The sequence below is a fragment of the Balearica regulorum genome, chromosome 6 (assembly GCF_011004875.1).
Source record: "Balearica regulorum gibbericeps isolate bBalReg1 chromosome 6, bBalReg1.pri, whole genome shotgun sequence".
Lineage (NCBI taxonomy): Eukaryota > Metazoa > Chordata > Aves > Gruiformes > Gruidae > Balearica > Balearica regulorum.
The window spans coordinates 19,104,040-19,130,745 of record NC_046189.1 but is presented as its reverse complement, the minus strand read 5'-3'; the positions used below and the strand labels follow the sequence as shown (position 1 = coordinate 19,130,745).

General features: G+C 38.4%; 1 protein-coding gene and 1 long non-coding RNA gene across 7 annotated transcripts in view; one reads left to right on the top strand and one right to left on the bottom strand.

The window, feature by feature from the left end:
* Positions 1-8,820: 8,820 nt before the first annotated feature.
* LOC142602350 (uncharacterized) lies at positions 8,821-10,554 on the top strand. Its single transcript, XR_012836077.1, has 2 exons — positions 8,821-8,942; positions 10,039-10,554. It is a non-coding gene; the product is annotated as an uncharacterized LOC142602350 (long non-coding RNA).
* A 1,254-nt stretch (positions 10,555-11,808) lies between these two features.
* ATF2 (activating transcription factor 2) overlaps positions 11,809-26,706 on the bottom strand; it is a 51,062-nt gene continuing 36,164 nt past the window's right edge. For all 6 annotated transcript variants that reach the window (XM_075756625.1, XM_075756620.1, XM_075756626.1 and 3 more), the window contains 2 exons: positions 21,165-21,270; positions 11,809-14,499 (listed from right to left, as the gene is read on the bottom strand). In XM_075756625.1, coding sequence (XP_075612740.1) covers positions 14,273-14,499; positions 21,165-21,270 — 333 coding nt within the window. In that variant the 3' untranslated portion in view covers positions 11,809-14,272. The remainder of the gene's footprint in view (positions 14,500-21,164; positions 21,271-26,706) is intronic.

Sequence of the window (26,706 nt, the reverse complement as noted above, 5' to 3'; positions counted from 1 at the left end):
GGTTACAATGTGACAACCTTTAGAGCTAGATTTTTTTCTGGTTAGGCTAGAAGTGAATGCCAGGAGTTCTAAGGGGAAGCAGTACAGGAGCACAATCTTAGGTTTAAAATTAAACTAAAGCTGTTTGCTTAACATCTAATAATTTGGTGTGTTTAGACTGATGTTATGAGACATGATGCCGTTTTTGAATGAAATTGCATCAAAGGGAAAAAGATCACTCTTGCTTATGCTTCCTGAGCAAAGTCCTTTCCAAAATAATCCTTAAGGACTTTTACATTACGATTCGCGCTTAATTGGATTTCCAAGAGCTGTGCATGAATGTGATGAGAATTACATCACAACAGGTACTATGGATAGGATACAGTAGATGCTATGTATTTATCTTGACAAAATCATGCGATCTTAATCTTTGATGTAATTTGCATTTAAAAGAAAACCTGCACCTGTATTACTCTTCATAGCCAGCTTTTCCCATGCAACAGATAAACCCAGCAGCGCTTTCCGAGAACATCCACCTTTGCGCCCCTCAGTAACATCTCTGCTCTAACATTGCTGATGTAAGCAGGCTGGAGAATGGAAAATGCTGGGCTAGGCACATCTGAAGTACACCACCTTTTCCTCTGAATCAGGTGGCTACTCTCAGGTTGTCCGACAGGTATCCTGCCCTGTCTTTCACATCAAGAACACCTCAGTCCTATTTTCTTCCAAGCTTTCACCTTTACCTTACTATTTATTTAATAAACATAGACAAACTCCTTTCATACTTTCAAACAGAAATTTACAGCTGCTTCCAGCACCACAATTGTGCTGAGGAAGGACTGGTCTTCCATCATCCGCATGTCTAAGGACAGAGGCTGGAAAAGGATTAGAAAATGAAGTATGCTATATGGAAAGGGACAATCCAGCGCTACCCAAATTTCCTTTATAATCGCTATCACATAAATTGCTAGATTTGACCAAAAGTAAGAGAGCTTTGCCTTCCGTTAGGGTGTAAGCTTCACACAAAGAAGGTGCCAGTCACCCTAATGCTCACTGTGGATTGTGGTCACTCAGCACATTGGGGTTTATGCTGACACTCAGAGCTTTCTTCTCACAGCAGGTTCCAGGTGATGTTTAGAGCAAGCAATATCAAAATAGGTGAGTGACTAAACTAAAACTGCAAAAGGGCATTTTTATTTGCAGCTGGTCTGAATATACTTTAACACCAGACTTTTTATGAGCTTTCTTACTGCTCATGTGCACACTTAATAGCATATCCCATCAGCACAGACTTCTAATGTATTATTAAAGTATAAAATGTTAGGAAATTTCAAAATTGCTTGCACTTTTGCTCAGATGTAAGAGCTACATACTCCAAGTTACATTTTTAAGAGTCCTGTGTATGAAACACAATATGTTTTTGATTGCTTGTTTTATTAAGTGAAATGAACAGGCTAATTAAAGAAATTCCAGGAAGTTTCTGCTTTCTGTCTCCTAGGGACAAGCCTCAAGTGTCAAAGGAGATAATACTGATGGCTATAAAACACCCAAGTGTGTTTATACTGGCTGTAAAATGCAGCTTATAGCTTCTATTTAACTTTCATAATATTTCCTTTTTACACCATGCTTAGAAATACATATTAAGGCATTAGTTTATATATATTTGAAAAATATATTGGTAATTGCAAGTTAAAAAACAGAAGGCGAGCCATTGGCAAAATAGTCTTAGGAATAAACTGTTACGAGTATAATTTCATCTATAAACACTAAAAACTAAGAACAAGCTAGCCATCAAAAAAAATAATCTGCAAGACACTTATAGTCCTGACTTTCACAATGTCTTTAACCCTGAGCGGATGATCTCTTACTTGAAGTCAAAAGCTAAGCCACAGAGTTGGCGGTGGTTCTCCATGCCATCAGTTGAGTCTTCTAGGTCCACCGGATCCACGTCCAGATCCAGTGGCTGGCTTTGAAGAATTGCTAAAGAAATTAAACCTTCTCATAAGCAACCCAAGAAGCCTGCAATTCTGAAGTGCTCTGTAGAACATCCACCAAAGAGGTTTGTGTTTTGTTTTGGTTTTTTTAACTTCTTTAATTTGCAGATTTTACTCCAAATAAAAGCTGAAAAGTTCTGTTTACTCTTCAGCTACTTTAAGACAACATTCTTAAGTTGCACATTTTTAGTGCAATTATTTGATTTTCTAATACCAGAGCCCTCACAGCAATTTCTACATTCTTAGAGAAGCCAATGCATATGTTACTGAAGCCATTCAAAAATTAAAAAAGAATGTTTTTAATGAGGGTATTAGTTATCTCCTCCAACTTGCTTTTCAGACAGAGTTGCATCTTCTAGGATACGTACGGTTCTTTGAAAGAATGTCCAAGTTTTAGAGCACATGAAACACTTAAGTATATTTTAAAGCTTGATAATGTGCTTTATAGGAACAAGGGTGTATAGGCCCTGGTAAGGCAAACTGCATCAAATTTGAAGTTGAATTTTACATGACCATTTAGAAAGTAGACTATATGAATGAGAAGTGAACTTTGGAAGTGTTCTGAGAATTTCCTGCTGTACAGACATACACCGTCTAGTTATCAAGTGCCTTTGCAGAATGACCTTTAACGACCTGAAGATGCTTCTATGTCCAAGTCTCAAAGCGTTGAGGTAGCAAAAGCACTGGATAACTACTTTGCAGTTCAACAAATCTCTAGGAGGAGAGGGGGGTGTGTGTGTGTATTTTCTTCCACCAGGAAGACTTTTGAAGGAGAATATAAAACCTTGCAAACCGAGCGAGCAAGCACACGCACTAGTGGTACCTTCCCGCTTTACTCTGCTCACCACAGCTAACTCTGCAAGCAGGCAGGTAGCAGCAGCAGGGCACAAAAAGCAGCATGGAGTAACTTTGGAAATACCTTTCAAGACCAGCATTAGCTCTTCAGGATGGCAGAGAGATGACATTAACCAAAGCAACTTCAAAGAGCTGAAGGAGATTAAAGTTTTTCCTCTTAATGATTCTAAAGTGTTATTGAAGGGATCGATAGCTTTTCCTGTTAAACAAGCTGTTCAAATCGAGTATTCCTGGAGAGGAGATAAACCAATCCTGGAAGTAATAGTGGGATTTAATTAGCATTTGAGATTTTCTCTATTCATTAATTGATCTGCCAGTCTTACAATAGTTTTAGTGAGCTGTAAGTTTATAGCAATAAGATTTCTTAGGAAAGGACAAAATTATCTGAGCCCTTCTGAGCCCTTTTATCTGTGCCAAAAACCATAATAAATTATGTGGCCCCCACAGAGAGAAATGTCTCTTTTCTGTACTTGATGCCACTGTTTTTCTGGGGGAGTTGGGGAGGGAGGAGGAAGAACAAAAATTGTTATTTTCCCTTTCTTTAGTAATAAAATAATTACATCCCATGGTTGTGCACATTTTTCTTATTGTTAACCAAGACACGCGGAAAGCCCCTCAGCAAAGCAAAACTAAATTAGCAGATATCCAGGTCCTAAATTGGCAATGCCAGAGACAATTACTAAGACTCGGCAACTTCTCAGCTGTGCATGCAGCAGTTTTATTTTAAACAAAATCAGAGATCACACAACTGATCTTGCAATGAGGCTTGCACATCACCGCACCAACCTCAGATCTGGGATTCAACCTCACATATTCAATTGTAAACTCACGCAATCCCCAAACAGGAGCGTACAGGCAACTAATTCCTGGTTTAGTCCTTCCGAAATTCAGCTCCTGGTTTTCTACACACAGTAGAACTGTGATACCAATTCTTTCAGCCTGTGAAAATAGGATGACTTCAGAATTCAGAGTTTATCTGCAGCAACAAGTCACTGACAAGCGGAGCGGTTGCCAAAGATTTTCTTTAACCCCAGAAAGTCAAGGAACTTGTTGGAAGTTGGAAGGATACAACCAAGCAAAACTCTCGGGCAACCACTGTGCAGTACTGCACGAGCAGGGGGGGCAGGCCCTCACCATTTTAGCGTGGGTTGCAGTCAAGCTTCAACTGCCAATTTGCTGCTTGTTCTTAGAAAACAGCTTCTTTGGTCCACCAAGGGAAAACTGCTCTCCTTTCTGCTCCTGGATGGACATATTTTTAAGAAGAATGTGTCTTAAACTGTGTTCCCTTAAATGTGTTTTAAGGGAACATGGGACAAAGAAATTCCATTAGTTTATTCTCTGACAGTATCAAAATCAAAGGCATTAATCCAGATTATCATGTTATACAGCATTAAAATTAATTTCCTCTTTATAGCATATCGTCATGACCCATATAAAGACCAAAAAAACATTAGAAGTAACACTGCCAGTACTCTGTCCAGTTCTTTGAAGGAATGAAAAACATTGGGTAGGCACTATATATTGATTCACTTACATTTGTATTTAGCGTGGTAGCTTCAGAAAACATACGTGCAGAGTTCAGATGGATCGTTACTAATCGGATTGTTTTCACTATTCTTTCACCTTTATTTCAAGGTTTGATCACATGGCCATTTGCTCTTAAGATTTCTTTTCTTTCCTGTGCACACAACAGAACACCTTCCCTCCACCTGTGGAGAATCGCGTCCTCTTCAAAGCATCCTGCTGCTCTGAAAACATGAGTGAAGGGCAGATGCAGCCACACCACCTGCAAGACCCCTGTTGTTACTCAAAGGTACTATTCTACCTTTAAGAAATTGTCCCAGATCTGGGAATTTCCCCACGTACTTTTAGCTAGGACAAACCAGACGAATTTCCTGACACTTCTCAGACTGCATTTGCCAACACTCCCCAAACTCTTCTTGTTCTGCCTTCCTAACCGTGCTTCCGTGGCAATTTACTCCCACCTAAGCCAGCGCTGCTCCAGTCCTGTTTCTGCTCCCTCCTCTTCCTTTGCCGCTGCGCTGGCCGGTGCCCGGTCCGTGGCCTGGGCAGTGACCGGCAGCATCCTAGATGGCCAGCGGCGTGCCCAAGGGCCAGTGCTGCCAGCACAGCAAGCGTGAACTCTCAGAGGACCCTCTTGGTGAGTTGTGCTGTGAGTGCCCTTGCTAATCAGGCTTTTTAGTCTGCTGCAGTTTACTTCAAATATCATACAAAACAAGAATCAAAAGAATCTTTATCCATCCCCAAACTCCTTCACAGCCCATCAAACCGATGTCATGCCATCTTCATCGGCTTCTATAAGAGCATCAGCAGGACAGATGAGATCTCTGCACCAGCCTGCAGAATACATTTCTGAGACCCTCACTCTAATTACAGCCCTGGCGACCGCTGCTGCATCTGCCTTGCGATGTTACTGCGTGGTAACACAGATCAGTAGCTGGAGAAACCCACAAACACCAACAACAAACCCCCTTATCACAATGAGGTACAAAACCATAGTAAGATGAAACACTGCAGAGCTCTCTTCAGTCAGCTCTGTTTATAAAGCCAGACTAACTCCATCAGTGGGCTCAAATCACATGCAGGGTGGGACTGCTGGCTCCTATCCCCAGTTTACACTGATGAATACATTTAAATATAATTACAAGGTTCTTATTATTTGTTCTTGCTGTTCAAGCAAAGTCTGTTATTCGACCCTAGAAGCCAGTTTATGGCAGGTACTTTTTCAGGAGACTATTCTAGACGCCAAATTTTAGTTTTGGGGTTGGTTGGGTTGTTTTTTTTAGAGTTTATATTTTTCTCTAAGTAGTCGAGTAGGCAAACTGAGCTATGAAGAGGCTTACAGCATTCCCTGGTAGTTCACTGGAAGAGCAGAGGGAATCGCTGCCCCTTAGCGCCTTGGGGAAGGACCAACCAGAGGGAAAAGCCTCCCACCAGAAGAGAGAGGGATGAACGGAGTCAGCGAAGCAGAGGTGGCTTCAGCTCTTTTCATACAGCACTGGCCAAGTTACCATTTTTGTATTTTATTATCAAGTGACAGTAAGGCGCAGCCTGCCACCTGTGTATGCAAGTTTACTGAACCCTTCGCAGGGGAAAACTCCGCTCCCTGCCCGAGGCTGGCAGCAGAGGACGGGAGGGACTTTTCACATCCCGGCCACCACAGGCGCAGACCTGGGAAGCCGTACCTTTCCCCAGCCTCGCATCTGCTTCTCCCAAGCGCTTAACGTGCCGTAAATTGTAGAATAAATGAAAACTTTATGTCAATATATACACACTTAAAAAAAGTGTTTGCTCAAAATATTCAGCAGTTACCACTAGATGGCATTTTGTTCCTGAGAAACTAGAAACTCGCAGGTTTCGAATTACTTGCTACAGACAGCAGGAAACCGTAGGAAATGGAATTACTTACTTCATTCAGTTAATAATTTATTATCCATTGTCTTGTATAAGCAAGACATCACTAACACAAGACACTTTTACTTGCAAATTCAGAAATCCCCTGTATTTAACTATAGCTTGTGACTCTTAGCCCTCTCTCCGCTCAGCAGGTAGGGGGTTGAGCTGTAGTCAGCGCTTACCAAAATCTTTTCCACACTTTTAAATGAAAGACAAATGTAGGCCAGTTCACAGACTTTGAGCATGCCATGGCAATCGGCCAGAAACGCCTTGCTCCAGTAACTGCACACAGTATTTCCTGTGTTATTTTTGGATAAACCCTTAATACAGAATGCAGTACAAAAAGTAATTTCTGTTCAGGAATAGAGCTGTTACCACTTGATTATTAGGAAATAATAATTTCATTACATTCATTTGTGAATATTATACTTTGCACCGGTTCATTTTAATTTCAGCTTGCACAAGCTGTGATGTACAAGATGACATTTCCATTCTTAGTCTCTGCAGGGTACAATGTGTCATACCCAGAGGTGCGGTGAGGTTCTCCTGAGCACGTCCTGGGGTGACTTGTTTAACCTCCATGAGCCTCTCTCTGTCAGATTAAAACCAGGCCAGAGGATTTCCCTGAGTCTGCAGCAGAATGGCAGACTGAGAAGTGAACTATTAACTTTTCCCTTAAAAGAGACTAGACTACAGCTAACTTGTACTTGCAGAAAGTCAAAACACCTTCAATAAATGTACTTAATTTTGCATGTATACAAAAATACACAATAGCATGAGGATGTTTTTTCATTAGATCATCATAAGTACTGCTGCTTTGAGCATATACTAGCCTGTTTAACAGTTTCATCACAGCAAAATTCAGCAATCAGAATACTGACATAATTTCATTACCCACTGAAATTCTGAAACAAACAAAAAAACAACTCCAGAACAAAACTCAAAAGTTCCAAGTATGCTCTTTGAAAAACAAATACCTTTTTTTGTGTAATATAAAACCACATACCAACATGCTTCTGAAATACTTCACTTTCCAGTGTTTTTTAATACATACTCAATGCGTCTAAAGTACAGGTCTCACACCAAGGCTCTCAACCGACCTTCAACTCCGCTGGCCACAGCGATGGCAATTGCTGCCAGCCGCAGGCGAGTGGCCGAATGGCTGTTGGTAGGTTAGACAAATTATCAAAATCTTTCAGGGCAGAGGCTTATGACAGCATTCGAATAACTTATAAACACCAATAGCATAGATTTCTGAGTGCTTGAAGGGTAAAATTGAGAAAATATTCAGGAAAAGAGCTTCCCTGCTTTGACTAAGCTACAGTAAGGCTCCGGGTATGCCAGTAACTTCTGAGGAGTGACTTTGGGCCCTAGAAAAAAATGCAATATCGAGTTAGAAGGAAAACAGAGAGAGAATGGCCAGATCATGACGCACAGAAAGTCTGTGCATCACTTACATTTTCTTTGACTAAATTATGTTTACTGACAGAAGCATTGATGGTGGTTAGCAGCTGGCTAAATCAGCTCCTGCTCTCACACTGCCTTGGGAAAGCCTCATTACAGAGGGAGTCTGACCACCAGCGCAACGTTAATCTTCACCTCTCCGTAAAACAGGCACGAGTTTCTTCAAAATTGTCATTGTAGGAAAGCTGCTTCGCTTTAAGTCAAGTATTTTAAGAAATAGGATACTGCAAAATTTTAAGTGGCCTTTCAACAACAATATCTAAACTAGACGTGAAGTTACAAGAGCAGGTAAAGATCAGGTGTTTCTTTCCCCAAACAAAATGACTTTGCCAGATCTTTAGAACAAGGAAAAGGCCACAGTCTATATTACAAGCTGGCACTTAGGATTTAAAGAGACCACCGAAGGGAAGCACCCAAGCCAGCATAATGTGTTTCCATCCCAGGGAAGGCAATGCTGCGCCATCTGATAGGCAGAAATGACAAACGCGACTATGCTGGCAGCTCAGAAACAGTGTGCCAGTTGTGTGGCCGCTGGAAACAGAGCTCAAAGACCTATGGCCAGCAACCTCCTTACGCAGCATTCCAGCGAGCGCTGCATAACTTATAGAAGGAAAAGGAAAAAAAAAAAAAAAAAAAAAAAAGAGTTAAGTCCTATTGGAATCAGAGCTCCAAGAAGTTTGGGGAAACTGCTAGAGACAGCATAAAGAAATCTTTTATATATTCATACATATGTGAAAGTCATAAATTGGAAACTCAATAGCTTGTCATTAAATATTCAACAAAATGATCAAGTGTTTAAAATGTTCCTCTCATCCAGTGAAATATACAGCATCTGTTCGGCATTTACAAGGATCATCTATTTTTTCAGCAAAAATCATTAGCCCTTTAAAGCAATTCTGCTGAAAGGGAGGACAGAAAACAAGAAAACTGAAATACTAGCTTTTTCCTTGTTTTGAAATCTGACTATAAAGTTTGTTGGCATTTTCTAGGCAGCCAGAATGACTGTACTATACATTACACCACCTTTAAGAGTGTCTTTCTCAAAACGGAGTTATGAATAATAGGATGTTTGTACTACTTACCTCCAGTGAGATGAAAACATTCCTAACGTCACTGTAAACATTTGAAGAAATAGATCATCACAGAAGGCATCTTGGTGTCAGAGCAAAGGGCTGGACTAACCGAGCAGTGACCCACGGCACCTTCCTGCCCAGAGGGAGGAGTGGCCAAATGGTGCGGACTTTTTATTTCTCTGTTTCATTTTTTTCAATTTATTCAGAAAGGCAATTTATTTTGTTTGCTGCTAAAGCAGAGGGCTCCTCCTCTCTCTGCTCGTCTCCCTTGTCTCCCAATTGGACTCCTAGATGTAAGACGTGGATGTGATTTCCCATTTTTAAACATAAACAAATCAGGAGGCTTTTTGAAATCATTCAGTTTCTACAATGCATCAAGTCCAGCAATTTATCAAAGAGGTTTTTTGCCTTCTGAAATGGTCTAGAACGAGTGACTCAGCTAAAAGGAGGGAAATACTATTTATGTACCATGCCAATACTAGTTTGCAGCAAAACAAGAGCAGGAGCTGCTCAGGCAGCAGGGGGAAAACAAAACAAAACAAAACAATGTTAATCTTTGTCTTAGGGGTAGCTAAACACCCCATCAGACTTGCACCCGTTGCATTCAATCCACCTGAGGACTGACGGGATTAGATGGAGTTGCGACAGCTCACGTTTGTAGTTTGACGCGTAAGCCAGCCCTCGGCGGGGGGCGAGGAACACCTGGTTACCCGCAGGTCTGCTCCGCTGAGGGTACCTGCGTGGCCGCGCACGCGTGGCCGGAGCTTGTCTTCTCAGCCCAGCGCCGACAGATCTCCCTCAGCTCCGCAGGTCTGTCCGTTCAGCTCGCTCACTGTAAGCCCCGCTGTCCCACCGGTTACAAACACTGCCCGCTCCCCACCCTGCCTTGGCTCTGCTGTTGGTATTAAAACCCAGCCCAAAGCTCCCAGACTCCTTTTCTTTGCTTCGCGCTGTTTCGTACCTTTTCTGCTTGTTACCGTTTCCAGGCAGCCTTGGCAGCTTAAGCTACTGTCTCTTTATCTATGGATTAAAAATAATATACTTGCATAATGATTTCACAACATTTTAAAATGTAAGAACCTTCTCTCTCCTCCCTCCTCTTCCCCAAAAATGAGGGGGAAAAAAGTGCTTGGAACAACATACACCATCATTATAGAAATGGGAATAGAAGAGGGATAGAGATTTTGAGCAATGTTTAAAATAAAATAATTACAGAAATTGGATCAAATTTCTGTGTCTTGTTATTCCATTGACAGCCACATCACTAGATTATAACCAACCTCACACCTCAGAAGTTAGGAGCCTTTTGAAGCTGGTTGCACTTTGCACAATTCTGAAGCCACCAGCATACAACCCGCTGCGGTAGTGGTGAAGACGACAAGATGTACAGCATGCAGAAATTCCTTCCCTGACTACTAACTTCTTGAAAGTTCGCCATAGAGGGTTAACGCCACCAAGGAGGAAGCAATATGCCAAAAGAAGAAATTCCACACTAAATGTATAAGCACTTTCAGGGGCTTATCGCACAGAAAGAAAAAATATTTTGAAGAAGGAGAAAGTGAAGAACAAGAAAGGTCATGATCTTAAATTCCATTAAGAAAAAAAAGTCATATTAAAACCTAAAATTAAAAGGTCAGGAGACTTACTATTAAAGAACAGAAAACTTTGAAAATCCAAATTATTTTATGAGTGTCACCTGGATCTACCCTACAGAACGTTATACAAGGGGTTAAATAAGTCATACCTATATTACTGTCGATGTGGTGGTTAAACGGAAAGACTACTGCAAACCAATCTTGCACTCACTGCTGTGCAATGTAAATGAGCGCAGTTCAAATTATTTCTCTACTGAGGGAAGCAACAGGCAGCATATAAATGCAAACAACCTTCATTAGACACATTGTCATGAGTGTATTAATCATGTCAAGAAGCATTGCTGAAGTTTCCTTCAGTGCAATTTAACATACCTTACTTTATTAGGATGCACTTAATTTCACTATGTTTTCTCCTCATTATCATTTATGATGACCAATTAAAATGTTTGTGTCTGTCTCCAAGCAAATTACTTCTGTAATTCCGGTAGCTGAAATCACCACTCGCCCAACACTTCTGTCATCTCGTTCCGTCAGCGTAACATCTTTCCTTGCCCAGCCTCTACTAGCACGTTAAAGAGAAAAAGCTCGCTTGGATGGGATAGGTGGGTATAAACCCGGGTCTTTTCCCAGCGCAGACAGTCAGAAGTGGGTTGGTTGGCTGGCTCCCCCCGTTGCCCAGTTATACAGCCTGCGCGGGTTTGTCCTGGGCGTGACAAGCCCAGCTCGTACAGTCAGGGAAATAATGAAGCAACAGAGGCCTGGGACAGTATTCTCACATTGGGCTCAAAGCTGTGTGCAGTCTAAACTTCATTTCCTTTGGTCAACACATGCAACAAATGCAAATACACAGCACCTTTACCTTCCCGACCCCCCCCCCCCCCCCAAGCCTCTGTGTCAAGAGCTTTTCAAATGATGATGTAACAGGATGTGCCACGCCGTGTATCATATCTCCAACATTCATAAAGAAGCCCAAGCCGTTTTTAATATTCTAAAAATCAGACGTGCGGGCATGATCTTTTCTCAACCTTTCACAACGAAATTGTGAGCAGCTCATCTGACTATGGCCGTTATTTCCTGGCTCCATGTATGTTAAGAGATTAAGGTACCGGAAAGTCAGCTGGAAATTCCGCTTACACACAACGCTTTTGCTGTGGAACTTGGGGCAACCAGAAACAGCTGAGCAACACCCGGGCTCACCAAGCTGTTTATGGAGTCCTTTACCCGCAGAGTACCCTCAGCTCCCGGATCGAATGATACAGGGCTGATTCCTCAAGAAGCTGCTGGAACTCAACTGCAGAGCGATGGAATTTGGCTTATTTTCTCAGGAAACGTGTGTTCTTATTTACATAACATTACCCTGACATTATGGCAATGATTTCCAGAAAAATGCTGGTAATTGCAAGGAGGAAGAAATAAGTCTGAAGACAGTGCTGCCTTTTAGAACAAGTATAATTTCATTAAAATAGGAACATAACTTAAAGATAGATTTTATTCTCTTTGATGATTTACTCATGCAAACTGCACATAGAAGAAAACAGTACAGTTTGTGAAACATGTCAAATGTAAAGACCCCAAATGCTAAGTACAGAAGTAGTGTGACATAAGTCTCAAAACGGAATTCATGGTAGTACGACTAATAACTTTTCTCTATTTGCCGAACACAGATTTTAATGGTTCTTTTTTCCAGCCCCACTGTTAAATTCATTAACTGTTTACACATCTCCTATACACTTATGTAGACTTATTTTACAAGCGCGACAGTTTTGTTATAAAAAAACTCCACTTATATAAATATGATTTAAAAGCCCCGTGTGTTTAGGAGAGCAAATTATAGTATAATCAATGAGGCCTTATCTAGTCCACCAAAACTACAATGACAAGTGACTGTATAGCTTTCTTGCAGAATTCACATTTTGTGCCTTTGCAATTCATTTCCTTCTCCCAAGAGGTCCATTGTATTTCACCATCCTGGAAACGTTCAAGAACGGTTACAGCTTTTTACCTTGAAATTGGGAAAGTAAGACTTTTAAACACATGAGGTTATCAACTCAACTTTCTTAGACTTAAAATACAAAATATTTAGAATCCCTATTATTTTCATGCTTAAAGCCCTGCAATGATACATATATGACTTAGATACTTCTTTGTCCAGTTTTCATTATGTATGGTTGTATATATATCGTAGAAATTATGATTTTCCTGTGGATCGATTACATTTTTAGATTTAAAACTGAATCAAATAGAAACTTGATGGCACTGACACTTAAAAACACATAGTATATAGTGTGGAGAAGGAAGAGCAAATGAACTACACAACCCATTATAAATGCATTAAATCTTTGTTATATACATAATGGAATCCTGCTTTACTGCCAGTTGCTACTATGCATCTGTTTTTGCTATTATGCAAAGTTCTCCGACCTGAAAGCACACATCTACTTTTTTTAAACAACTTAATCTATTGTAAAATATTGTACTGTATTTTGAACATGAGTACAGAATCAAAATAGATAATGGCACATTTAAAAAACTCAATATCCTACAGATGATTGGATAATGAGAAAAAGTGTACCTACAATCATCTCATCAGAAACAAACTACATCATGGAATGTTAGTTATCCAAGTTCGCACAGTAAATAACATTTTAAAACTGCAATCACCTATCAGCCAGCATCACATTGAAGGCATCTTTAAACATTCAAGCAAAAGACTGCTGGCATTAACTACGGAACCATTCTCACGCACACACCACACACACCACATTATAAGTACATTGTTTCCAAGATACGGTAGATACTGATTTTTTTTTTTCTCCCCACAAGAAAGGTATCAAAATTTTTGCTACTAAAAGATGACAGTGCTTACACAAGAATTAAGTACAAGTTAGCTTGCAAATACAAGACAATGACAAAAAAAAGTCTTGAGTTGTCTGAAGAAGTATTTTAGGCTTTTCTGGCATCCAAAACCATGAGTAAACTCCTTAGTCTGTGACTCAAAAATCCACAAAATATCAACCTACTTTGGAATACTAAGTATTCCATATGTGATAACCCTGTATTTTACAATATGCTTACTGGTTTCAGCCTAGCAACAAAGGGTAGTTATAGATATCTGTTCTGACTGGAGAAATAAAGCTCTCCTCCCCCCAAGAATGAAAGTGTTGGAGGGGAAAAAAACCAAACCACCTAGCATCAATTTAAAATAAAAAAAAAAAAAAAAATCAAATCTGTTCAGTAATGATCCTCATCTAAGATAGGTATGTGCATAAGAGTACTGTATCTCATATACTGTACTGGCCCTATTAAACAAATTAAAAATCCCAACGGTTAAAAAGCCAACCAAAATGCCATATATAAAACAACCCAAACGTTTTTCTCCCAATGTTCTTCCTCTCATAATGTGCAAAACAACAAAAAGGCAAAAAGACTAAAAGCAAATTTACTGTTACTGTCTTTCTCTTGCCTAGTGCTTTATGACCTTGCTAACGTTACAAAGTCAATAGGGACTATGCAGAACTTTGGTATAAAAATGTCACATAATATTACTATCACAGTCTTGGGATTGACCTTTAGTAATTCACCCCAATGTTTGTTGAAATAATACCAAATTAAAAATGAAATAAACCACATTGTACTGTACACACACTTTACACATTAAGCACAAAAAACAACTAGTAAAACTAATACTTAAAAAAAAAAGTCTTTTGCAAAGAGACTAGAACTGGTGTTCTGTCTCATCTTCACCTGCCAATCGTTAAAGCCAAATTTAAGTTGGATTTTTAAAAATGAATAATTTTAAGCTACAATTTCTCCTAGGTGGAGACTGGTCTTTTGTCGATTTCCCTTTAAAGTCACATATGTATATCTAAGAAACTGATGCAATGCAAGTTTTTAATCAACTTCCTGAAGGCTGCGACTGGGACGAAGGCGCCATGACGATCTGGGAAAGCACGGGCTCTGTGCTCTGGTCCGCCATCTGGGTGAGAACGGAGGTGGCCACCGCTTCTGCCTTGGAAGTTGAGCTGACGCCATTGGAAGTGCTGACAGAACTGTGCTGAATAGCTTCCGTGTGGGGACTGCTTGGCACTGATATGTCTTCCGAACTGTCATCTTTATCTGCAGCTGAAGAAGAAAAACGCATTTATTTTTTGCCCCAGAATGCACACCGCCACGTCCCAGGTAACAGCAATCCACCCCTAAATTATTAAAATTCATGGTGTAATGCAGCACAAATTGCAAAACAATCTTATTTTCATTTTTTAAAGAAAATACTACTTTGTAAGCAAAAAAAGTAACGGACTGCAGTTTGGAACATTCAGGAAACAAGCACATTTTCACATCTTCAAAGTCCTGATTAAAATTGTCCAATTTCTTGCCTAGTACATCAGCTGGTGGGTACCACACCTAATTCTAACCATGAATGCTCCTGTCAATAAGCAGTATTTATACATTAAAAATGCTACCAGATGTCCTAGTGCTATAGGAATTGGCTTTAGATTTTTAATGTATGCTATTTACTGAGTTTGCTTAGTAATCAAACGAGAATAATTCTATGTTCAGTAAGTAACACTTGTGATCATGAATACAACACCTGAAAAAGTATTATTTACACCCCTATATTAATTGGACAATACTTGCACAAGTTTTCAACCCATGTTCTTTCAACAGAGTCAAGTTCAGTAACTTCTTTAGCATACAAATGCCTCTCAATAAATTTTAAATTATTAAAACTAATTTTAAAAATATCTTCAAGAACACTTCAGGTGCTCTCCACAAACCTGATGTGAATTAGCCACACAGTTGCATCATTTTTTCTCACGACAGAGGGTAAACAGATTAAAAAATAATTCTCATTGTGCAAAACTAGAATAAGCAGGATATAAAATATCTTTCTTACACTGACATCCTAGTCATGCTAAAATCATCCTTTTCTTCCAGAGTTGCAAAGTTAGCCAAGGCATTATGCAAATACTGTCAAGCAAAACGCTGAGTTAAAGAGAAAAAAAAACCAAAACAAATGTACTGTTTTTCACTCACAACTAAGAGTATGAACACCAAATTTAATTAAATTTTTTTTGCCCCACTTTACGCTACTTATTGTTTTCAAGTATTTTTCACAAGAGTTTCATACGCTGACTTAAACCCAGTATACAGATGGAAAACTGGAAGTCCCTTTTAAAATGCAACTGACTATTGTATAACATAACGACACAGAAAGATACACACAAACATAGCCAGAAGCAGCATGAACTGTTGCTTGTGACAGAGCAATGGAACAACGCTTGATTTTCTCTAGAGCGGTCTTCACAATCCCTTTCAGATTGGCTCGAGACGGGCCAACAAAGTCAAGTTACCAGGGGAAAAGAAGGAATGGGCAGGGATGACACTGTCGCTCAAAGAGGAACACCACCAGGGTGTCATAACCTCCCTTCCATCCAGGCTAATAGCAGCAACTAAAAGGAACACTAAGCATGACAAACAATGATGAAATGAAGTTTATGATGTACTGAGGTTTATACGACATACTGGCTACGGGTAAGAAAATGCACTAAATTAGCAAGTCAAGTCCCCACGATAAAGATCTTTGAAACAAGCCCACGCATGCTAAAAGCATGGTGCTCTTCAAAGCCTGGAAACAGCAGTTCTACTATCGACCGCTTCTGGAAAAGAACAGTAAGGTGAAAAAGGACGGTAAGCCAGCAAAACTGCTATATTTCTTCCTAAGAAATACTGCCTACATGAACAAGGTAACAATTTCTTTTATACCTCTACTATAAAAGCACGGACATAATCCTTTGAAAGTATCAGAATGTTCTTATCCACGAGGCCGACTATTTTACAGATACTGCATTTTTTTCAAAAACAGATCTTTCAAGCATTAAAGGCAATAGAGACAGATGATATTGGGCTAGGTCTGCTGACAATTACCACATACCCTAAGATCACACAGTAACTGTATACAGCAAGAGGAAGAAAAGTAGAACACTTCTGAAAGACATTTGTGATCCTTAGTAGGATTGGCCCATTCAAGAACAGAAAGAACATGAACGAGCACCAATTCAGTTAACACTATTCAACAGGATTTCGTCTTTGCTACGCTTCTATCAAGACCCACAAGATCTTATGTAAACAAAAGGAGGAACACATGCAAACTTTGTTAGAAACTCTAGTGCCACTTCCCAGAAAATAATGAATTACTAATTAGGAGCGTAGCATATTCTTCCCCTCAGATGGAATGAAATGGCAGCAAGTGGGATGATGTGTGTCGAATATAGTCTCCCTGCTTTAACACCTGGCTCCTCCTCTTCAGAGCTACTGTTACTCTCCTATGAATCTCAATCTTCCTATTATGCTTCTTTTGCTGATCCCCGATTCCCTTGTTGGCCAAATCCTCCTTACCATCATGAAAAAAAAGATTAGTTTTAAATGCTACAAGCCAGAGACAGAGAGGAAGTAGAGTAGATTGTTATCTTTCAGCCAGAGAAGGAAGGTCTTCCACTGTTCTGTCTCTTAACACATGTTGTTAACTCAAAAGAAATGTCTGTAATAATATCACAGTGGTAAAAACGTGAGAAAGGCTTGATTTTCTGATTTTGACGGGTTCAGGAAGACCATACATGCAATGGAAGAGACAGGTATGCGAATACATATGGTCACCAATGTACAATAGAAGCTTTCATATCATTGAACAGATGAGCAAACATACTGTGCTGAAGAGACAAAAGCACATGATTCAGGTATTTTCAGATGCCAGGGGCTAGAGGGGGGAGCTTACAGCAGACCAGTGGTAATATAAGATACAGACCTAACACTAGTTTATGGTAATAAATTTGACTACAAGGATAAATCCTTGCAATAACTACAAAGTGATATTTAGAAATTAGATGCCACCCTAAATAATAGCTATTTAGATTTCCTTTAAAATTCTTCCTTATGTAGCCCTAGGAATAGCAACCAAAAACTGAATACAGAACTCCCTTTGAAGAATTAAAACCAAACAAGAAAATCTGCTCAGTGAACACAGAAGATACCTAAAAGTCATCTCACTATAAAGATGACTTGTTTTCTTAAGCCTGAAGATTGGGAATAAAGAAGAAAGGCTTTTAGAAGAACACATGAAAATTCTGACAGATTTTTTTTTTCCGTAGCTGACCAGAGAATTGCCAGGCACAGGATCATAGTTTCAAGAGTGCCACTGACACATACCAAAATCATAATGTAGCTAACAATGTAGAAAAAAGCCTAGACATCTTAGCTTTTTAATGGCTCCCCCAGCTTTGCCTCAAACCAAGGAAAATGCATGGCACAAAAGAGAAATGAATCTACAGAAGTAACGTGTGCTGTACACATTAGAAGGCTGAGAATTTACAGACCTGTATCACATGAACTTTCCTGAAGGCTACACAGTTCCCAGGCAGGCTGCATCAAGAGAAGGAGCGAGCCAGTCTGGTAACAGAACACAACATGGGCTAGACTGAGCTATAGAAAAGATTTTAAAAATACCAAAGCACAGAGGGGACTTTTGAGGTTGTACTAAGGAGGGCCCTTTTAGAATAGTCAAACACTGCTATTATTTCTTCTTAGCACTGCTTACCAAGAGCTTTCAGTAAGGTGAGCAAACAAAGAGGGACTTCAGTCTTCAGAAGAAAACCCCACCAAAACCAAAAGGGGAGCGAGTATGCAAGCACTGCCATGTGACCCAGAACTCCCGTCGGTCCCCGATAAGCACGAGGAAGGAAGCCTCATGGCAGTTCTCAATGGGCCACGCGCGGGCTAGAGAGGGACTCAAGCCCAGACATGCTCATTCCCAGCGCGTTGGCCTTCGCGACCATCCCCTGCAGTCACTGAAGGACTGTCACTGGCCCAGCACAGGCTCTAGGAGCGCAGTAGTTTGAGTGGTTCAAATTATTTGAGGTGTGAAAGTGGTTAGTCACCTTCTACCACTTCTGTAAAACTAACTAGAGAAAGAACACAAAAAACTCATTTAATACCACCTACATTGCAACCTCTATTTATCTTCCTTTATATTCACAAATGTACAAATCTTTTTGAATATTATGATGCCCTTTTGAAAAATACGTAAAACACACTTTTTTTTTTCCCCCCAGCTCTAATAATCTTCTTACAAGTTTTCGCCTTTTTCCTGCTCCAAGTCCAGAAAAAGCCTGAGAAAATAAAGGAGTATTGCGGAAGACTTATAGGAACAATCTGGTATAGAAGAGCTAAAACAAAAAATAAATTAACAGCATTTAGATTTCTCCTACACACAGCCCTTATTTTTCCCCTCCCTAATGTTTAAAGATGCATTCAGAACCAATAGCATCTTTCTTTAGGAAATAAAGTTTAAACTGTCTGAAAACTCAAAACATTGCAAGAGTAATTCATCGATGCTGCCTCCAAGTGCAATAACCGTTCTTCAGGTTTCTCTGTCCTGATGACACCCTATTTTGAAGCAGGCACAAGACTTTTTAAATAAGGAAAATATGATCCCGAGAACAATCTTAGAAGAAGAAAGGGGTATCCACACTGTCATGCTTTTGGCCTGCGATAAAAATGTGCCTGGGAAATCTGAAAGATCTTTAAAGATATGTAAAATTAAGTGCCAAAAATACACTGAAAAGCAATAGATTATTTGTGCCTATTTAGGTGCATCATACATGAAACCCCATTAAATTGTGCACTTAGCTGTTAAAACACGGTGTGCGTGGTATAAACCAGCACTGTCTCAGCAGTGCACAATACTCAGCACCACAGGAGCTCTGTAATCTCCTGTCTTCAGCTTCTTCCACAGACTGTTAAACTACTCAATATGTTTTTGAAGTAATTCAACTTAGCTTATGTGATTAACATAATATGTTTATTTAAAAATACTTTCTACGAATGCCATTTCCATGAACGTATTAACTGAAACCATTTTTTCCTCTCACAAATTGTACGGTGGGTATGTCACTTAGCCAACATGCTTTCCTAACAATATTCACACGGAGATAATGTGACAAAATCCTTTCAGAGGGATGGCATTACAACTAGCATTCATGTTGAACTCTGATTTTCAAGAGACTTTTCAAGAAACTAGGTGAGCTGTGCTTCCAATCTCCTTGCTTAGTATTATTTCATCTTTTTTCTAAAATGTAGGCTTTTCCACTGATTAGTATGTTAGTTCTTATTCATTTTGCATTTTTTAGTAAATTAGGAACATTATAGTCCTTTTCTGAGGGCAGAAAAGAAGCATTACTAAACAGGCTATTTGTTAATTCTACAACAAAGAAATCCTTAGCATGTAATTATTTTGTCAGTTTAAGACTCGTGTTTAAATATTTTTCATGCCAATTCAGACACATGCATCCTCAAAAAAAAAAAAAAATCAAAATTCAAGAAACCTACAGTTTTTTGGGTTTGGTTGTTTGTTTTTTTTTTTTTTGAAAAACCTTGCATGCATAATGTTATCCCCCTAGTAACTTCCGTATGAAATTATGTTGTTCTGTCAGATGGGAGCCATAATGGCCTCATCCCTGCAGCAATCATTGTTAATATAAATCCCAAACATATTTCTATACCGTTCCAATTTACTCCAAGATGCTATTTTCTGTCTTGTCAAAATGACTGGAGATCAAAGGACCAAGATTTATAAGCTCAAAACTGACAAAATCAGTATTCTAAATATACATGGCAATACAGAGTTGCTAAATCTCCTGAATCTTTTAAATTAAAAAATATTGCCCATTCTGATGAAATTGCTTACAATGACTACAAGTAAAGATGGTGGCCATTAAGTTTTATCGCAAGCACCTGAGGATCTGTTTGCATGCAATACAAAATGTTCCTTTATTCTCCTGAATTACTGACACTGGCAAATTAAAATGAAGTGGCTACATATGGCAGAAACAATCTTCACATTTACAAATATCCTGAAATATCACTAAATCATAAAAACGAAAGCTGTGGGTTATATATTATGAATGTTGCCTAATGCATTCCCAGCTCAGTTATTTGTAACAAATTTGTGTACAATGGACAAAATTGGCCATTTATTCTACAGCAGCAGCAGCTGGTTCTGGCACTGTGTATCATATCCAAAAATGAAGTTACAAGTCAGGAAAGCATAATTAACCTTTAAAATGCTGGAAGAATGAAAATCAAATGCACACCTTTAAGTAAAGATATGCATTAGAAAATAAATGCTACTGAAACTCTAAGTATTCCCTTCAGTATTAGAACTGCTTTTTAAAATACACTGTTTATAGAAAAGTAGTCACTTAATGTGGAAATCAAAACAATCTAGAAGACATTGTACAGTAGGAGTCATGAACCTGCATCTGATTATTTTAACGGCTTGACTGATCCTGCATGTTATGGTAAATGAGGACAGCTGTTATATTACCTCTACTGAAATCTCATTACAATGAAGAAAAAACCCACAAGGACCCTTCACTGTACTAGGCTAAGATAAAGTATAAAAAATGGTTTATCGTGTGCTCTTAATACTTTAATTATATTTTCTAAAGCAGGTGTAGTAACTGATAGTCCTTAAATGCTAATTATCATATGCATTTATTAAACCAACATAAAACCTTCAATGTTATGCAACACTTCAACTGAAAGGACTTAAAAATACATTTCTAAGTATCACATATTCATTCCTGTCTTCCAATAACCTTCGAGAATTTTAAAAAAAATCTTTAATGTAATCTTAGAACCGCACTTCTCAATTTTAATGTTCATTCAGTTCACTTTGGCAGTATTTCATTGATGCAGCCTAAGGCTATAGGTAATGGAACATTACTCACTATGATAGCCAGATTTCTTCTGCATGGCGGTTACAGGGCAATCTTTATGAGCCAGAAGAAGCTGTTTCAGCTGTGCCACTTCATTTCTCAGCAGGGTGACTTCATTCTAAAGGAGAAGAAAGTTATGTACTTTACCAGGCTCAAACTACATACATTTTGAAGGTAGGTATTAAGTTTTATAGGATTTGCAGTTGTTCCTTTAGGGGTAGATAAAATACAAGAAGTTTCCATTTGGTATATATTGCAAAAATGTATACATTTCTTTTATCTTGGAATACTTAAATATTAGCTGAAACGTGGCTAAATTTATTTTATGATTTTCTTAAACTAGGACATGCTTTTTTGGAAAATGCAATATATGTTTTTCAGTTTGCAGATGCAGAGCCTACATATAGTCTCATTCACATGATCCAGCTACTGTAAGACTCTTCTGCAAGGTTTTGCAGTGAATTCTAATCAGAGTAAACCTACATTTAACTACCCACATGTTAACAGATGCCACAGCCAACAGTAAAAAAAAAAAAAAAGTTAAAAAAAAAAAGGTAAATCAGCCAATGCAGAATGCTTTTTGGTGACTAAATTTGTACTTGGACTTTGAAAAAGAAAACCTCATGTAATGGAAAATAATTCAGTAAATGTCTGTTGATTTCCATAGCAATTTTGTCTTTGGCAATCATACCTAAACGTGTTGTATGAAGGAATAATTGATAATAATGACAAAATGCTGAAATGGCAGCTGATGTCACTAAAGCGGAGTGTAATCTAGGAGACGGCACTTGCAGAATCTAGTGACTGGGTTCATTTCCAGGCTGTGCCTTTCCACTATTGGGTGACCTTGAGCAAGGTCATTTTACTAGTTTGTGCTTCGGTTTCCCCATTTGTAAAATGGAGGACAGTGATACTTACCCTCCCTGTAAAGCAGCTTGAGACCTACAGATGAGAAGCGCTACAGAAGTGCATTACATGTGACAATCCAAATTAAGGACGGAATGGCATTTTGATAGATCCGTTTTCACTTAAAATAGTAGAAAAACGTTTATGTAACTACAGAATCAAGTTATCTTTGATGCCCTTGTCTTGCCACGATACATGCTTTTCAAGGGTAATTTCTTTTAAATATACATCCTTTCTGTTGATACTTGAAGTTACTTAAAGAACCCTGGCACTTCAGCATAATATACCAGGACACAATTGTTTGGTAAATGCCTATGTTTATGCATTTGAGAGCAAGTTAAAAAAAAAAACAAACTAAACAAAACACAAACACAGGAAAATTGTATTGCAAATAGTTATGCGGGGAAAAAACATGAGAAAGTCAATCTAGTTACCTGCAAGCTAGAAATAAGGCAATGCACTCGGAGAAGAGATGAAATATAACTTAAAGGATTCAAAAATAAGGAAAGCAATTTTTAACAATAGAATTTATTAGGTTTAATTACACTAAATAACATAGTTTATAAATACTGTAACTAAAACATCAGATTTTTAGAATAAAAGCTCCTCTGTGTACTCTCTTTCTAATTAAGAGAGAAAAAATTTCAAGCCTTTATACTTGCATAAAATCCTCTTAAACTGTTAAGGATTACTTTTCCATTCAGTCATTTTTTTGTGCCAGATATCCCTTTTAGAAACTTCATATTTAAAACAAAAACAACAGCTGAAACAAAGCCAAAATCTCACTTAATAGATGTTTCTTAATGAAAGAAAAATTGCAAACAAACAAACAAAAAAGTTGCAATGAAGAAAACCCAACCGAAAACCCCACAAAATCTCTACCAGCTGACACTACATGTCCTGAAATCTTGGGCTGTTAAGAAATCACACTACTTCTGCCTTGAGCTCCCAGTTTCCTTTGTTCACCATATTATTTACTGAGGAGTCACAAATCTGGATGCCAAGCAGGCAGCTGCACAGAACTGACATAGTTGAGTGGGAAGAAAGTGCTGATGCAGTTTTGAGACACTTCTTGATAATCAACAGAAGCAGAAATGTCCAAGAACCCGAAACATACTTCTGTTAGTTTAAAGGAACATTGGCAAAATAAGTGATCTAATTGGGAAAAGGTTTTCAGAAATTTTCTACCTTCATCTCCCACATTTTAAGGAAGAATTGTATACACAAACAGCACATAAAAGTATGAAGTCACTGTTTATCAGTGTAAGTAAAACTAATGTTTATGAAAATTTTTTGAAAAGGCAGTTTGTAGACTGTCAGTTGTATTATAAATACTAAGAATTTTGCTAACAGGAATAGAAAAAGCAAATATCTTACATTAAAGCAGAGTTGAAAAAAAATGGAACAGCATTCCTACACTAAAAAGGTGAGGAATTCTCATTGAACACAGAGCTAGCATTGTTAATAACATGAACGTTGTTTGCCAACAATGCTATATGCAATGCACAAATCATTCCTGGAAGTAGAACAGAGTATGTCTGCTAGACATGTGGAATGCCACAGAAAGGCAATCCACGGTTGCCATTTACATATTACCAGTAGAACCACTTCTGACCGGTAATAAAGGGAGGCAGTTAGAATCAGCCTCTATACATGGTGTAGTTTTCTTATCATGTATGTAGCAATAGCAAGTCTCTCCATTGCATTCAAAATATGTTAACATGGGGTGGTCTTTATGGAAAAGAGGCTAACAAGAAGAAACACATGGAATAAAAGCTTCAACTGGTGGCACAAAGAAAGATTATTTCAAGTTTTTGCACTGGAAAGGTCCTGTTCATTAATGAGGTATCAAATCAAGTGTAGGCATCAACATTTCTTTAAAAAGCATGAAATATACCTCACATGCTGCCTAGAAGAATTTTTATGTTCCCGCATTTCAAAACGTGCTAACATTAGAAAGCAGGTTTCTGGAGGAAAGCATATCTATTTTTACCTGCACTACATTTTTCAAAAGATACTTTGCCTTCTAGATTCTTACAAAGATATACCACGCAGTGTACAGTATGTTCTTCTGTATCCGCCTATTTCTCCCTGGATCCGAAACGTGTATCTAATAGTGGGACCAGATTAATCCTTACTCAGCAAGGTGTGGGACAATATTTGCGAGGTATTATATACCAAAACTATCAACAGAGACAGGCAGATGTGACTTATGAGGACAGAGGATTGTCTGTAGCAAAGTTAAACACGGCTCTTCCTGTTTCTTTTTGGATAACTTCAATAAGATACCTCTGTATGGACGAGGACCTTTACTTATGGGCATGTCTTTCATAATTTAGCCTTCCTAAAGCAGCTTGTGCAGCTTTAGTACAAACTGCCACCGACTGCTGATCCTTTAAAACCTATAATGACCTCATGGGGGAGACAGGCCATTCTTCTACTAATACTTTGCCCTCTAAGATTATTAAAGCAACAGGAACCAAATCGAGACCACATAACGAACTTTGGCATCTGATCCTGCAGTATGATCGAGTGGTCACTGGGGACACACTGTCAATACTTCCTTAACACATTATATAGCATACCATACCCTGTGCCTTGCACAATACTGCAGAGGCAACACAGTGTGGTATATAAAATTTAAAATTAATAAACAAGTCAACGTATTAGTAGAAAACAACCCACAAAAATCAAACAGTATATAAAGTTTAAAAGGCTGGAAGCATGAAAAAAGCTTACATAGCAGAACCTATAATGCAGACAGCTAATCTAACCTAAATATGTTACTGGCAGGATATAATAGATGGAAATTTTCCCTTAAGCAAAAATTTCAAAAATAGCGCTTAAAAAGGAAATTACATTCAAACATTTAAAAAAAGTAAGTAGGCATAAGTTAATCTACACAAAGCTGAAAACTACAGAACAAAATATACACCAACAAAGTAAACCTCTTCAAAATCTGTATGCACTGTTAGAGAGTTCCTATCTCAAAAACCTGGACACTGACGTTAACAGCTTTGACATCGACGTTACAAGAAAGCTACTAACTGTGTTGAAAGTAGTCAGAATTGTTACGTGAAGCAATGCAATGTAGGCATTTTGGTATTAACCTACTTTTGGAAATGTGACATCTCGGTAAATTCAGCTGAGCAGGTCATTTAGATATTAAACAAAATATGAACCTCTAAACCCTAACACTCAGTCTATAAAACTGTACTAAGGCAAAACTCCAAACTTATTAAATTTACTATTAAATATAAAGTAAGTAATCATGGGTCATTACTGCCCACTATGCTGATCAGCTGTGTTAGCCTGTCAAGTGAAGAATTATTATGGAAATACAGATTTGATTAATGTTTTCACATAAAGTACAGTTTAATTATTTCTCTGACATTCAATTTGCTTTACAAGTCATTCTGTTCTTCACAGTTAACAGTTTTGCTTTTGGCAGACTAAGAAAATTCTTTTTCTTGAATTCACTATTAACCGAGTTAACTCTTGGAAATCTGGAAATCTTTTGGTTATGGTACTTACATTGGGTTTGGTTATAAAAATTGGTATCTGTAAGTTCTATAAGTTAAAGGCAGTTCACATAATACCAAAAATTACTTTCACTAAGAAAACTGAAATATAGCCAATCTTTTTTGTTCTTTGTTTTTCTTCCTGTAGATCTACCTTCACTTGTTTCTTAGATTATTTAAGCTACAGTGCTACAAACCATTTTGTGATTAATGGATTTGCAGTAAGGACTGTGACTGTGTTAAAGGAACATGTCGAAAGACTGTGAACAGGTATGAGAAGATTGTGTATTTACAAGAAATTTAACTAACGCTGGTGCACAATGTCACGATTCTTGGAACACCGGAAATGGTTTCACATTGTGTGCTTAGCTATTTCTTACATTTTACAGTCTGGGATGCGGAGTATTTTTAAAGACGTGAACATGAAGATTACTGATACACTGTAATTTCAATTACATGATAAAAAGTAATCTCAACATGCCCTATTTTCCTGTTGGTCAAGCTGGGACATTTCCTTTATCAAACAGCATGAAAGAGGAGTTTTAATAGGAAGGAAAAGATCTGTGAACTTGACTCAGTGAACAGCTCCAATGAAAGAACAAGCGAAACTTTAAAATATCAAAATACTTTCCATTGCATTTTCTAAATGAATGCTTCATTTAGGAGGTTACATCATTTTTCCTTTCTGTAATTCTCAAAACTGAGCTTTTAGACTTTTTATTTTGAGACAATACTTTGTGCCAATTCTCATGTGCTGCTGGAAAACATTAAGAAAGTATGCTTTAACATTTAATAGTAGTTTAAACAAAATGGTCATAGATTGTTCTACAGGGGGAAAAGTGTGTCCACACAACAACTTTCCAACAACTGACAACCTCAGATGATGTGCAAAAATGAGAGGCAACGTAGACTAACCTACCCTCTCACAATATACTGCCCTCTCTATAGGATTTACGCACACTGGTAGGGCAGCTTGGTGAAATTTGCACTGCCACTGCCTGTGCTGTACCTGTTCTGTGGACAAAAGAGGCCTTCAGTTTCCAGTGATGTCAATCTGGCACCTTTCACGAGCACTACATTCACTTTAAAGGAAAAAAAGTGAAGTTAAAAAGAACCAAAGGAAATCA